The sequence below is a fragment of the Channa argus genome, chromosome 13, assembly GCF_033026475.1.
Source record: "Channa argus isolate prfri chromosome 13, Channa argus male v1.0, whole genome shotgun sequence".
Taxonomy (NCBI): domain Eukaryota; kingdom Metazoa; phylum Chordata; class Actinopteri; order Anabantiformes; family Channidae; genus Channa; species Channa argus.
The window spans coordinates 21,269,279-21,285,519 of NC_090209.1; the positions used below are offsets into that span (position 1 = coordinate 21,269,279).

A 16,241-nucleotide genomic window follows, 5' to 3' on the forward strand; every position below is an offset into this window, starting at 1 on the left:
TGAAACAAAAGTCAGGCTCTTTTCCTTCAGTAACAGGCCCTTCTGCCTCATTGGGTGCCAGGTCCTTCTCCTTCAGAGCTCCTCTCCTTTTAACAGCTTGCCAAGCCACATCAGGGAATGTGAAAGAGTCTGTTTTCAAGCACAGACTCAAGATCCATCAGTTCAGTTTATTATATCCTACCCCTTTTCCTGACCCTGAACCATGTTCGCTATCCCAACCACCTAGTTTTTACGAGGCAGTGCTCTTACCTGGGATTATTTGTTTACCTTCTTGTTGCACTGCAGGGTAGTTTAATTAATGTAAAGCTTGCTAAGAGCATGATGCTAAATCACTTGAAATTCTTGTAATGTTTCAATGTGAACTTTGAGACTGTGTGTGTGTGTGTGAGTGTCGGTGGATTGGAGGGAGTGTATTGATATTCACCGTCATACTTGGCAGTCTAGACAAGCTGGGAGGTGGCATATTTTGCCTATGTAATTGTTACCTGTTGTTAGAAGTACAAATTGTACTGATGTTGCTCATAGCGATGTGTGGGTGTGTTTACCATTTGTATTTATCAGTGTTGTTTTGTTTATTCAACACCAGCTTATGTAACACGTAGAAATCACACAAACTCACCTTTCTGTCTTTGAAGAGGATGAAGGAAGCTACAGACTAGAGTGCTCGGCTTGCTGGAATTTACCAGGAAAACGTTAACACAGTCCAAAATAAGACACATTTTTTTTATGTTACAAATTCATCCAAGTAACTGGTTCTTGCTGTGCAATACTGCCACACCTCTGTCAACAAAGAACAGAATTGTAATTCATTCAACACATGCTAAAACTTATAAGTCTTACAATTTTATAAATGGAAAATAACTACAATAGAAGCCTTCAGGAAAAGAGTTGTAGTTGTTCAATACAGTGTGTTAGTGGCAACAGACTACAATTTGAGATATTCTAGATATGCCACAGCAATTGTCCAATAACCATTTTGAAAAGAAACCATTTTCTGAAGAGCTGGATTTGGATGCTAAAAGGAACGTTAAGTGAATTGTAAGAAAATTATTTAATTATTGTTTATTTTTATTTATGACATGCAGCAAGGCCTAAGATGGGTTTTTTTTTTTCTACTGCCAGTTTAGTCAGTTAATAGTGTTTAAAGTCTCTATAACCAAGTTGTAAGCAAATGTTAAAGTTTATAAATCAGTGTTTTAAAATTTCAGATTCAGAAATTAATTCACAAGCACCTTGAAAGTTAAATGCATTAAAGTTAGTCTTGCATGCAACTGGACAATCAAAAGTCACCGTCATGTATAATGGATACAACATGGGATGTTCTTCTCCCCCCCCTCAAAAAAAAAACAAATTTATTTAACTTGAGTTTGTTTTTTTTGTTTTTTGTTTTTTTTGTTTTTTTACTTAATCTGGAACTTGATAAAAGCATTGATGAGCAAAGATTGGGCACTTTAAACTTTGATTTGGATTTATAAAATCATCCTTCACAATCAGTCACAGCTGTGTAACTTTGTTTTAATGTAGTTTTCTTTTCATCTGCACTGGAGCTAAACAAAAGATGAGTCTGATGATTTTAATTACTAATCTTAGTATAAACTAGTATTTGGCTCTGCCGTGGCGCTGCCAAGATACAGCGGTTGTTAGCGTATTTATCTCTAAAATTCAAAGTGGCTGTAATAAATGCCACTTCAAAGATCTGCTTCTGCATCCAGGCATTTGAACTGAGTCACTGCACTGATGTCTAACACATTTTTATAATTTTACATTCTTGGAAAATTAACCAAATTATAGGTTGTAAAAAAAGAGTGCCCAACAGGCTCATTGAACAATTATAACCTTTTTTCACTCCCTTGATTTACTGGCATCATTTAATCTTGTGGTGCATTTACTACACACTATTGTTCAAGTTGAAGTGTAGGAAAGTTTGGCCTCCGAGTTCAGGAAGCCCTTGTTTTGTTGTTGTTGTTGTTGTTGTTGTTGTTGTTGTTTTCTTGTCACTCTGTAATTTCTATAGATGAACCTTCAAACTCGCCGAGACCAGTGCCGGTTTCGTACTGGTTGGGTGTGGCTTCCATTCTGTTTAAAGTTGGTGTGTAAAGCTGCACAGCTTAGAGCCAAATTGCGGCAAGTCAACATAAACAACAGAAAATTAATAACCTGTGTTGTATGTAAACTGTAGTGTGGAAACACTTTATAAACTAGTTCAAATGCAACATATTTAAATAGAAAAATGTTCCATTGAGCTTCAAATAAAATTTAGGAGCTATTTAGTAAATAAAAAATAAAAAAAAAAAAAATCCTGAATTCCCTTAATGTAACTCAAAGGCAGAGACATGCTCTCCAAGAACAGCCCCTTCTCTAAAATTATCATCAGCTGTTTATGCTCAGTGTCATCAGCGACTCGTGAGCCACCTGTACTCCATTAAAGAGAGTTTCCCAGGTCGTGCTACTACGCAACAAGCGGCACACCGGCACAGCTGAATGGAACACGGGGTTTGTTTCCTATCTCTGTCTCTTTTTATTACTGTCTGCACTTTTAGTGCTTTTTACAAATATAATAAACATCTCTGTTTTATCAGCTGCTTTTGTCCTGCCCTGTTTTCTCCTCTTTTTCTTAGGCATCATTGCCTTTCACTTATCTTGACATTATTTGTCACCTATTTCACTCTCATCTTCTTCCCTTACTTCTCTCCTTCCTGTCTTTAAAATCTTACTTCAAGTCAGTGATGGCTTGTGCTGTATTTATGGAGTTTGCCCCCACACTGCTGACCATAATTATCAGGTTAACGATTAACCTTCAGGTTTCACCTTGGTGGTTCTTTGCCTCCTCTCCTTCTCATTACTGACAGAGCTGAAGGCTGTATTCATTTTTGCTCTATGAAATATGCAAGCTATTGGTAGAGCAGAGGGGGAGAGAAATGAAGGGAAGTTATTAGCACGTGGAACTGGTGGGAAGAAATGGTGGGAAGAAATGGTAAAGGTGTTAAAGAAGAAGCACAGCGTGGGAGTATATGGCTTATCAATGAATATCTGACTCATTGAGGCAGTTATAGTTGAACCAGAGGAAGGAAGGCTGCTGCTGGGAGGAAAATGGATGAAGCGCTCCTGTAGTAGTTAAAGGTCAGTTGTAGACAGTATCACTGTTGCTTTATGTGTCATATTGTTTCCTCAAAGATATTGTTTTTTGTTTTGTTTTGTTTTGTTTTTTGTTTGTTTGTTTGTTTGTTTTATTTGGCCGAGTTCCACCAAAAGCCAGTGTAAGGTTTATTTTCAGTTGTCAGAAAAACAGATAATTATGTTAAAAAAAAAAAAAAATTCTTTATAAATTTATAGCAGCTTCCAATTAATAATAGAATTACAAATCTGCACTTAGTGAGTAATGTACACATGAAAGGAAATGGCAGTAAATAATTTGGTGTACTGTCTCATGTTCTGCTGTTATTGCAGTTGAATCATCATGTACAGTTCAGAGAATTTTGCATACTGTTACTAATATAGTATTTTATTTTATTTTTTCACCAACTTCAGTCTACAAACAGAATTTTTAAGAAAATAAATACAGCATCTGCCATTTTTAAGTGCACCAGAGATTGGTGGGTTTCACAAAATGCAGTTTGATCCAGCCTGTGAGTTTCGTAGCCTCCTTTTTTTTTAATTGAGCAGCTCAGGATTTTTCTAGTGGTCTTGATCTTAGTCCACAAGTTTGGTGAATAGAAATCTGACATCTTCCTAAATCATTAATGTTTTGGTAAACATTAATGGTCTAGTAAACAGAAATGGAAGAGGAGGCAATAAATTATTTTTAACTGAAACGTTTTGACAGTAGGAACGCTTTATAAGTGTTAAATACTTACAATAAAAACCTCAGATGGTACATTTATGAACCATAAACCATTCAGTTCAACACAAACCTCTACAAACAACAAACTATAATTTTAGATGAGTTGGCAGTGAACTGGTTCCATCAAAACAAATACAGAAGCAACATATTCCAGTACAGTTCAGTAGTTTGCTTGGGCTAAGTTGGACGCCTCTTTTCAGAACTGGTTTAATTTGTCATGGCATAGATTTAATCAAGTGCTGGAAACAATTCTTAAAGTTTTTTTTTATCCATATTGATATGATGGCTTCACACAGTTGCTTCATATTCAAAGACTGCAGATCCATGATTTGAATCTCTCGATCCACCACATCCCAAAGGAGCTCATTGTAATTTTCAAGAAAGCAGTTTGGGATAATCTTAGCTTTGTGACGTGGCACATTATCCTGCTGTAAGTAGCCCTTAGAAGATGGGTACACTGTGGTCATAAAGCCATGGACATGATCAGAAGCAATACTCAGACTTTGGCATCTAAACAATGTTCATTTGATAATAAGGGGCCAAAGTAAGAAAATATTCCTCACCCTATTACAGCACAAGACTGGAAACTGGATTGGTGGTCTTTTCCTGCTGCAGCTAGAGCTAGCACCTATGCTATATAGAAATTATTTAGTTAGTTAGTCTGCTTACATGAACTCCACACCAAAAAAGAACAACTCATATTTTACTGCCTTGCTTAACTGCTGTGAATGTAACATAAAATCTCAATTCAAAATACAATTATTACTAAAGCTATATGGTGTTCTGTTACACCAAATGTAAGCTATAAATAAAGAAAAGCAGCTGTAAAAAATAAAATGGTGCACTAAAAGTAACACCCACCAATAGTAACTGCATATAGGTCTATGAAAACCTCTAAAACACAGGTGACCTACACTCTGTAATATCCTTGAATGCAGCAGTGCAGCATCACGCTTCTTTCAATGTAAAGACTGCATCAGATCACCAAGTTAAGATAACTACGTATTTGTTTTGTTTTCTTGTCACCAAGTTATTTGCCAAAAAGGATGCTGCTCACTGGATATTTTCTTACTTTCAGACCAGTCTCGGTAAATCCTAAAGGTGCTTGTGCATGAAAATCAGTAGATTAGCAGTTTCTGAAACACTCAGAGCAGCCTGTCTGGCATGAACATCCATGCTGAGTTTGAACTCCGGGAGATCGTCTTGACCATGTCTACATGCCCATATTCATTGAGTTGCCGTTATATGATTGACTCATTAGATTACATAACAGGTGTACTTAATAAAGTGACCGATGAGTGTATATATGAATGAGGCCATTAAATGCGCTGTTAAAGTCTTCCTGATCCAGTATGCAGAATAACATTATGTTGCATAGTACTTAATCATCTTTCTTGACTCTGACATTATGGTTGTAAGAATGTAGAAAACAACGTTCTCAGTTTTCCTCATTTGCTTTTCATTTGATGCGATTAATACAATACAGTGATGTTAGTGTGATTTTCATTATTGTGGGTCCAGGTGCCAGTGGTGTAACACGCAGACCACACAGATGCAGCAGCTAACAGAGAAATTGAGGCTCATACAGATCCTAAGAAAGTTTAGTGCTCTTTGAAGAACTTTAACTTGGAATTTGACTCATGAATGAGTTTGTGTTCTTAGGTCTTATTTGTTAAAATTGTAATGTTTCTCTGTGGAAGTAGTGGGTGGGCTTATTTTTGAGTTCGACAAGTTGTCTGTATACATCCTTGCAGACACTAGAAGACAAAAATCAACTCGATCTTTAGATTTTCATCTTTGTAAATGTACTTGTAATAGCTCAGACACATTTTTCACCACTGCAGATTTATACTGATCTGAAATAAAACTTCCCACTCTGCACCTCTGATGCTTGCCACAACCTTTGCCATCTGTCCACCACATCACCATTAATGTCAGTGTACAATATCTGGCCTGATTTGGTTTTTCCTCCTGCCTCTGAGGGAAGGCAGCGTCCTCCTTAGAATTAGACACCTACTATATCTATAACAAAATTGGAAAATTAGGGAGTAAAACAATTCAAATAACATTTGTCTGTGTAAAAAATTTACTGTAGGCCCACTTAAAGGTCTAGTGTGCAACTTCACGTCGACTCAAAATCTGTCCACTCTGTTCAGTCCTACCTCTTCCTGCTCTGACTCGATAACCCAGTAGAAATTTTTGGATTTCTTTGATTGCTGTGACGAGTTTTGTTCAAAGTGGTTTTGGAGAAGATATGTGCCTCTGTCACGGTTACTTCAACAGCACCTCTCCACATTAGGATAAGCGTTGGAGCATATTTGTATTAAAAAATGTAAATCAAATCAAAGTTTATTTGTATAGCTTTTTCCAACAACCAATAGGTTGACCAATGTGCTTTACAGTAAAAAAAACAAACCTTTAAATACCAATTTTTAACATTGGTATTAAAAAGTGTAAACAATATTGCAAACCGTAACTTTCAACTACTAGACAAAGAGTCTTGTGTGTTGTTTGAAATGAAACTGTGAGAATTTTGCACAAATTAGCTTTTGAAATTAGTGACGTTAAGTGATGCTTCAACTACAATTATTGGAAGTGGTCTATCTTTACATTGCTGGCTTCGTGCAGCACTAGGCTAATTAAGCTGTCAGGGTTGTGATAGAATGGGTCCGATCTGAATGAACAAAGCTGAGGTAGTAAACACAAGGTTTAAGCAGTTAGATATTGGCTTTCAATAAAAATACTTCATTTTGTTGCTAGAGGTAAATGTGTGTAAATGTTTTCATTATTTAAATTACATTTGCAGAAACAGCCTTTTATTGTAACAATAAAGAAATCCTAAAATTAAATGTTGTAAGTTTACATAATCTGCTTGATGCCTCAGTACATAAATGCTAAAATGTTCAAACTTAAAGTCTTGCCTTAAATCACTACAAAACTAACTGTGATGAAAATAGAGGCCAGTAATTGAAGGATACATTCAGCACAAGGCAGGGCAGTGTGGCTTTTGCCTGTTTACTGCTCTAAACCTGGGAACTGACTGTCCATGAAGTTGACTTAACAAGTCCTGAATGAGATGCAGGAGCAGCCTATTCTGCGCTGTCCAGTGTGACTGTTTACCGGACCATGAAGAAATGCCCCGAGCCGTGCTAGAATTTTACACCTGAGCTACAACCAGGACACACACTTTATTCTCCTCTCTGATGTTTTCCCAACATATAGATGATAAGCATAGATGTGAAAACGTGAGTCTTAAACGTAAAACACAAGCCTCTGATAAACTGGACTTTAGTGTATAGAAAGCCGTTATGTACAGGGATCGGTACTGATACATACTGGGCAGTACATTGAATAAAATATCTGCCATGTATGATATAGAAGAGGGAATCCTGAATCTACTTGGAAAATCCTGATGGGCAGACAGCCCTACTGATTTTACATAATTTGGCTGCTTTTCAACTGTGACTTTGCATGATATCCAGTCAATCAGCTGGTCTGCCTGTACCCTTATCCACATATTCAAGGTCAGAATATTGATTACCCACGAGTTAGCCTCAGCTCATTTGTACATGCATGTAGAGAGATTTTCCTTTCAGTCTCTTTATTTAGGAAAAAATCTTTCTCTTGATTTGGTCAATGGTAAATTTAGATAAGGGTAAAACACAAATACTTTGAACAAGTATGGCTATTAAACTTCTACCCCACTTGTTTTTTTGTTTTTTTTATTTTGTTTTTCTTTTTTTTTTTAATTTAAATGGTAAAGCAACAAAGAAAAGAGATGCACTTAAAAAAAGATGAATGGGCTCTGTGCTAGAAATATGTTGTCCGTCTGTCATTGTGTATACTGGGTACATTACTGCCTCAGTTCTCACTACGCTATCACAATTAAGCTGCCAGGAACAGCACTGGGCAGATCATGTGACACCCTCAGGCCCAGACAGACTTTCTTCCATGCACCGCCATTACAAACAGCTGTAAACTCTGAAGACCATTTCCAGAGAATCACATTTGAAAACCTATAAGTTGTGTGCGAGACGTGAAAGTTTGGCCCAAGAGTGGCACTGGTGAAAATGTCACCTAGTGGAAACATTTTATTTTTACTCTATCCTCAATTGCTTGCCTTTTTGTTTTTTATACCAATATTTCTTTTCTTTTTTCTTTCATGAGGCTTATTCTCTTTATGCCTCAATTTCTTTCCTCCTTTACCACTTTTACCCTTTTATTCCTTAATTCCCACTGTCATTTTTTTCATTAACTCATTCCTTTGTTTACAAGCTCCTCTCTCTTTCCCTCTCCTCCATTTCGCTCCTCCCTCGCCGTCCCCTTGTAAGTCTGCCAACAGACCGACGGCCTGTACGTTTTTATCCTTTGCCTAAAAAACAAGGTCTAAAGTTCAAAGCCGCTCTTGTGGATTGGCGGTAGGAAAGAGAAAACAAAGGGAGGCCAAGCTTGGGAAAAAACAGATTTGAATTTCATTTTAAATAGATGGGATTTTAATCTAAACAGACACTATATTGTGATTTTAGTCCAGGCAATCAGTTGTGAATAAGATAAAATGGCTATTAAGTATTCACACTATAATTATACCAGTTTTGTGACAGAAAAGACTAAGCTAGAGAGATGGAAGGTAGGATAGGAATATATTATAGGGGTAGTTCAACTTAAATTTCTGACATGCATTTTTGCCTAAAGCCTACGGGGGGGCACCATGTGAGATGCCATAAATGTAACTCTCTGTGTGTGTATTTAGTGTTTTTCTTTTGCTTATAATCTGATGCAGAGGTTGATATTAGGCTTTTTGCCTGACAGCCAAACTAAAAAAGAAAATAAGGTCATATTAAAATAAAATAAATAAAATAAACAGGGATTTGTAATTGTTACTATGTATCAAAACCTAAAATTATAGGTGTGTGTGTGTGTGTATTGGAAAGGCACAAATACTACAGTGTTATATGGAAGCATAAATACTGACCACAGGTCAGGATAAAACCAGAGGATGGGCTGCAGCAGATGAAGTATGTTGACGAATGAGGCAGTTGAGGTAAGCAGGAGCTATTGAGTTGACCACTCTGTAGGCGAGAGACAGAGCTTTGAACCTGATACGGGCAGTTACAGGAAACCAGTCTAGAGATCTGAAAAGTGGTGTGACATGAGCCTTTTTTGGCTGATTGAAAATGAGTGGTGCTGCCTCATTTTGGATCATCTGCAGGGGTTTGATCATGCACATACCGGTAACCCCATAAACAAAGTGTTGCAGTAATCGAAACGAGATATGACTAGTGCCTGCACAATGAGAAGGGTTGTATATTCCCTGAGGTAGGGTCTGATCTTTCTGAGGTTGAGGACAAATCTGCATGCCCTAGAGACTGAGGAGATGCGGTCTATAAAGCTCAATTGGTCGTTGATGATGACCCCCAGATTTCTGGCAGACTCAGTGGGAAAAATCACTGCGGATCCAATTTTAATGCTTGTGTTGTGTTGAAAGTCTGGCTGGGAAGACAGAACTTTGGTCTTGGAGAGGTTGAGCTCTTATCCAAGCAGAGATGTCAGAGAGACGGGCAGAAATGGGTGAGGAGAAAGGGGATTCTTTTGGTGGAAAGGACAGGAAGAGCTGTGTCTCATCAGCATAGCAGTGATAGGAAAAGCCACATGAGCAGATGATAGAACCCAGGGAAAAAAGAGAGAGGCCAAGAACGGAACACCGGTAGAAAGGCTACGAGGGTTAGAAACATGCCTCTTCCAGGATACATTGAAGTTTCATCCCAATAAGTAAAACTGAAGCCAGGCTAGAACTGATCCAAAGATGCCCGAGTCAGAGATTGAGTACAAGAGGATCTGATGGTTCACAGTTTCAAGCCTGCATATAGGTCAAGTAAGGTCAGAAGGTTGTCCGGTGACTTTTGCAGCCCGCAGAGATTCCAGGACTGTCAGGAGGCTCGTTTCTGTGGATTGACCACTCTTGAAGCCAGACTGGTAAACATCGAGAATGTTGTTCTGAGAAAGAGTCTGAAATGGAAGAAGACAGACTGGTCTGTAATTCTCCACGAGTCAGGGGTCAAGGGAAGGCGTCGGTAGGGTAATGTGCACCTGCTTGAATGTGGTAGGAAAAGTGCCTGTTGTGAGAGATGTGTTGATGATTGGCGTAATGGCTGGCATTAGTGTGGGTGTAGCTGCTTGAAGGAGAGTGGAAGGGATCTCTGCCCCCACCACAGGACCTCTTCATCCTCAATACAGATGCAGCCATGGACAGCCTCTGCGATACACTTTAGTCTTAGTCTCTGCCACAAGTCTTCTAGACCTGCTTGTCCTTCGGCCTTTAATCCATGACTCTGACTGGATCTGTGAGCTCAGGAGTGCTGAGAGGAAGTGGCGCAAATCCAATACTCCATCTGTTCTTGCTGAGTATCAGGGTCTGCTTGTGTCTTTTTCTTCAGTGTCACCAGGACAACCAGGATAAGCTCAGCAACACCACAGACACCAGAAAGCTGTTGTCCACTTTCAAATCACTCATCTACTCACCTCCACCTCGTGGACTGTAATCGGTGCTCTAATCCTAATGGCATAATATTCCAAGGATGACAGATTGTAAATGGGTGCTGTCGTTAAAAAGCTCAATCCCACTCCCCCGACCTAATAGGCCAGGAGTGTGAGCAGAGGCAAAATTGTGCAGCTGGGGTGGCCGTGTTCTCTGGTTTGATCCAGGTTTCTGTAAGTGCAAGCAGCTGAACAGCTGTGTAGCAAAAGCTGAAATGTAGTCATCCTTGTTTAATGCAGATTGGCATTTCCACAGGGCAAGAGAAAAAGAGGCCGGTGACAAAGTGGTCTGGATGAGGGTGCATGAGAACCTCACGTTCTGCATCTGGGGAGGAGAATTGGGATCTGCTGAAAACACAGTGAAAAAAGAAACAGACTTTCTGGAGTAGAAAAGGGTTAATGTCCTCACTCGGTGGACTTGTGGGGGTAGACTTGCTGGTTTTGTTGACAGAGTTGACTGAGAGCTGCTATGCTTTTGTCACCAATTCTTGTCACCTTGAGGTAAAATTTTTAATTACTAGTTATAAAATAATTTATAAATAAATAATTCAGTAGAACGTGTTTTACTAATGCCGAGGAAAAACTGGTTTATTAATTATTGCCGTTAGCCGCGGCACAGCTATGTACTGCTGTTGATGTTTAACACAAAATAACCTACAGTACTTAATCTGTTCAGGCAGCTTCTTTGAGCTGCAGCAGTTTTCGAAGGTTTAAAGACTTTCCACCACATTTCACTTCAGTTTTAAATAGAAATGGCATCAATCAGCAATAAACAATCACCAAAATTTGAAGCTGCTCTTTGAATATTTTCTACACTTTAACAACACAGATCATTTGCCACATTTACACAGTAAAAATTTGACTGGCAGCTGCAATTGAGGTCTGTAAAGGTTTTTGAAGGACACTTGGCAACTGATGTAAGTTGCATTAATAAGAAAAATATAGTTGAACTTGAGGTTTATAAACAGTGGTAGGGCACCATCAAATAAAAAAAAAATCAACCCGATGTCTGGTTCACCTGAAATTTGAGACCATGGACACTTTATGATCAAACAGGCTGCACATAGCTCTACGATGTATTAAGCTTTTAACCAATTTAAATGACTACAAAAACACAATTATTGTGTGACTATCAATGCTCATATTGTGGCAGGGCAGAACAAAAAAATCAGTGTAGGGAAAACTGCAGATTTCACATTCATTTTTACTTGTCTCATCAGGCAACTCTACAATGCATTCTACTTGCCCGAACATAGTTTAGTTGCCCGGGCAAGCGTTAATTTTGAACCCTGCAATGAGAGAAACATACCAGTCTTTGTTTTTTTCCTTTCAGTGTTCTGCTAGTACTTATACCACAGGGCTTGTCTGTGTACCATATTATTGATTTGCACAGCTGGGTTGCTTTTGGCTGTTCCCATGTTTGAATCTAGGTGTATAAATGTCTGTGTATGTGCCTGAGCATCGAGAGAGAGGAAAAGTGAACCCGCCTTTTATTTATCTCAGCGCAGCTTCCTCCAGCCCCTGTAATTAAAGAGCGTGTATTAAACACCCACCCACCACATACAGAAAATTAGCAGCGTCTTCAGCACGTCTCCTGCTGGTGAGTGGGCGTGTGGGAAAGAGATGAAAAACCTGCTCTGGTTATGCTCTGTGCATGGTGAACATGCTTGTACTCTACAGAAAATTGACAGCCCAGCACATTAGCTTGGAGCAGGGGCATTATTACATATAGCTTAGAGTAAGGCAGAAATGTAAATTATTTTGAAGGATATTTTGAAGATTGAAGGATTCAAGAACTTTTGTTTCAAAACTGTGATTCACGATAAAGCAACATTGCAGCATTTTTAAGTTGAAATACCTGCATATTGCAGATAAACTTTTTGTATGTTTATAGCACCTGCTTTGGTATGTGACTATGTTACTGCAGCTACAGTAAGTCCACAGTAGCAGTGGCAGTAGTGAGCAAGTCAATTGTAGTTTGATGCCACATTGTCTTAGAACAATAAAGAACACAAATGTGCGTCCAGACCCAAGAAGGTATGAAACAAGCTGAATTTGCTAAGAACAGAAAGATCTACTTTGTCTACTTTCTGTCTACTTCCTGTGGCTCCCACCTGTGCAATAATTGCACATAGAATTAAAGAAAATGGAACTACAGCAGACGTGTTTTTCAGTCATTCATTTTTTTAAAATTTGAAATGTATTGTGGATACATTGTGTTGCAAAACCCACAATGTATATTGTATTGTATATTTGCATATCTGGCATGGTCTCTACTTCATGGCTTCTGCCATCTGGGCATTTTATAAAGGACAGACTGAATCTATAAACAGTTAAATATGGCTCCAGAAGTTAGTATTTGATTTTTCTGATAACTCTAAGAAAAAAAATGGCGTTTACTCTCAGTTTTGAATAGAAAAAGAAAAATTGTACCTGCTTGGATTTGAAATATTTTTAGTGGTATGCAGGCACAAAGTATATTTCAAAGGGTTTGAGCAAGTGTAAATAATTTTGAGTGTTATAAAGAGATGTATGTGTTTTTGTTTTTTGTCTTGTCTGACATTTGACTTGTCTACATTAGTTGAGGTGAGCGCCACCTAAAGTAATTAAGAATGTTTATGTATTTGTGCTTGTGTTTGGGGGTGCGCCACGCAGCAGCCAATCACATCAACCCCTGTGAACAGCATGTTTCTGCAGCCAATTAGGACACTCCATTAGTGTCTTTCAGATGAACGTCACACACACACCCACACACACAAAAACAGATGCACATGCAGACTCAGAACACTTCCTTTTAATGACTTCATTCTCCTTTGCTGAGGTGCTGGCATATTTTGGATAAAACAGAACGCTCACACCCTGTTCGTCTGCGTTTGATGTCTGTGTCATATGGTATTGTACTCAAAGGCAGTGAAACACTGTCTTGTTACAATGTACTCAGTTTATTTTATGTATTTATGTGTCTGTTGCAAATGATAATGTATTTTCTATTTGTACTTCCAAACCACATTTCAGTACTTTTTTTTTTTTTTTTGACGTATGTAACGTGATTAACAATTGTGATTTATTACTTTCTTTTAACATTAACATGTTTCTGGCTTTGTAGTATTGTTTTTGTTTTGGTTTTTTTTGCTGCTTAAATACTCAAGCTTCCTCTAACCGTTTGATAAATGACATTGGAGCACTCTGTTTTGTTTTTGAGTTGTGTAATTTTTAGTGTGTGTAAATGTGTGTTAAGCTCTGGGCTGGCTGCCACTTTGTTGTATTGTACTGGATTTAAATTTATGGAGGCTAGCTGTAAGTGAGGCTCACTGTGAGTAAAAGTAGGACACGCTCCCTGTTGTGCTGCCTATAGAGTGAACCCTTGTATATGCAGCAGATTCAGTTTCCTGTTGTAGTGTCCCATGCTGAGCTTGGAACGGGACTGAGCTTTGATGCTGCATTTCACGTCTTGCAACTATTTTGTTGACTAAAAGGAAGTGCTGCTGGAACATAATGTGCAATCTGCAATGTGTAACGTGTATAGTACTACTTGTCCTGACAGTCTTATCTAGTATGACCACACTGAGCAAGCACAGAGGAAACTTGTATTTGTCATCTTCCTGTCTAAACAGTCTGAGTGAACAGAAACTTCATAGATACAATCTTTGATATCCAACATTGGAATCTCATAAATAAAAATCAAACTTTCTTACTAGCCTAATCTTAGCATTGTAAATCAACAGATACTGCAGGATTAGACTTGACTATTGCAGAACTCACAGAAATCTCCTTAACCCATCCCTACATAAAAGTGATTATTTGATTTATCAACGTGTTGTCTTACAGCTTTAGTCCAGCTGTTGGGTAAGATTTGATTCACTATGTGGCTACATTGGTAGCATTTGCACCAAATCTGCACATTTTCAACAGACAACATGCATTCGTGCTTTTACTGCAGTACACTGTGTGTTTTGTGGCTTTGTGGCTTCTCAGTAAAATTCCATAAATGTCTAATTCCATAGACCATAGGTTTCATAAAAGTCACAAACTTCTTTTTGAATGCAGGTGCACAATCACAGATCCTTTCAAACTATGGAATGATGCTTTATTTATCCCTGTGGGGAAATTGCTGAAAGGTCAGATGTTAGGGTTGGAGGTTCTGGTAGGTGATTGGGTGCAGTAGTTCAGGGACACTTTAACACACTGTTTTTCTGGTGTGGTAGTGAGCTTCAGTTAAGGGACAATCTATTTAACCTCTATACTGCACTCTTGCCAAGTTCAAACCACTTCAACACAAGGCCACTATGTAAACAAGTGATATAAAATGTGGGAAAACACTAGCCAAAACAAGAATGCCAAACATTCTTGTACTGCTCTTTTTTTTTTTTGTTGTTGTTGTTGTTGTTCTCAAAGTGACAGCGATATCTCCTGCTTACCAGGTGGAGTCATATCCTTATGTTGGGGTGAAAATCCATTTAGTAATTAACTTTGTAAACAACAAGATGGTTAAAATAAGGTTTGTAAGTCCATTATTTTCATAGTCAACAGGTTACATTACACTTTGTTATAGAAATTTCATCAAAATGTGGTAATTCGTATCGGAGTCACACATAGCTTATCCCACTAAAGATATAAGTTAAGGAAAATGAGCTTCTACATTTTTTTGAGTGTCTAAAAGCCACAATGTTTCAAGACAAAAGTTAGACGGTAATAATGCACTGATTCTTATACAGGTAGCACTGCACTCTGGCACAGTTTATTGGTAGTCTGTCCCTTGGGTTGCGAGAAAATCTTGCTGCATTTGCTCCTTCTGCAGCAGTGGTGCAGTTGCAGCCCTTTATGGCCCATAGTTGGAGACGTGCTCCAAACGCTCCAATCTGTGGCTTTTCAATGTGCTGTCAGCACTTAGATAGCAACACGGGTTGACTGTAGTGCTGAAGTCAGTGAAGATGCCAACATGCACCGAAGGGAACCATTTTTTCCCCCCAATATAAATTTGCTTTCCTCCACTATGTCCTCTTTGTGTGCAAAGTAAAAAGATCAGCGCATCTGCCTTTATGTCATGCCACAGATGGCTTAGGCCAGCTAGACAATAGGTTATGTAGATGAGATCAATGTCAGGACTGTACAAAGGTAATGTTAAAAAGTGCACTCTTCACCAACTCCACAAAGGTTTACTTAAAGTTATGGTAGATTATCCTCATACCCTCAACAGAGCTCATACCACGTTTATACTGATTTCATCCAGTTATTTGTTTAGCAACTTCAACATTTTACTACTAAACAAAATCTAAAGTCTGTGAAGTAAAAGCTGTGATTTCTGAAGTCTGAAAACAGCACACACAGGCTAGGGCCACCCGATCCTCATTAATCATCAGTGCTGGTCTCAATGTTTTAGTGACAAAATTGTCAATCTTGTAATGCAGTTTGATGTGACTGGTACAGGCTGATCAATACATTGACAAGTCCACCTCATGCTCTATTTAACAGAAAGCCACAAACCTCGGCCAGGGTTCCAAACCTGTACATAGTGCATATACAGTTCATAATGGTTCTTAATATGGGGCACTTCCCTCCAGCCAAGTAGTTTTCCCGCTTTTGTAGCTTATGGGTTGTAAATGTTTTGCAAACTGAAAGAGCAGATAGAAAATCACAAAGAAGATGTCATGGAGCGTTTAAAGAGACAAGTTATGCGGTTTGTACATTGTGGGATTTGTTGATGCTTTGGATACAGTACAGACATCAAAACGTGAATGTCTAATTTTCCTTAAACTGCTCTTTAAGATAAATAAATAAATGAAAATAAATATTCGCAACAGTCTCATTATATAACACATTTAATACTTTAAAGAAATTTCTTTTCATTATACATTTAATTGCCTCT

General features: G+C 38.3%; 1 protein-coding gene across 9 annotated transcripts in view; it reads left to right on the forward strand.

Annotated features, from left to right (window-relative positions):
- LOC137139379 (vitamin D3 receptor A) overlaps positions 1–16,241 on the forward strand; it is a 72,396-nt gene that overhangs the window by 24,972 nt on the left and 31,183 nt on the right. The window contains exon 1 of one of the 9 annotated variants that reach the window (XM_067526545.1): positions 2,856–3,120. The exons of 6 other annotated variants lie outside the window; for them this stretch is intronic. Coding sequence is in view for 1 of the 3 variants with exons in the window: in XM_067526541.1 (XP_067382642.1) it covers positions 13,252–13,267 (16 nt within the window). In the remaining 2 variants the exon portion in view is untranslated. Of the gene's footprint in view, positions 1–2,855; positions 3,121–13,141; positions 13,268–16,241 lie in introns of those variants that run through there. 2 more of the 9 variants (XM_067526543.1, XM_067526541.1) reach the window with 2 other exon arrangements.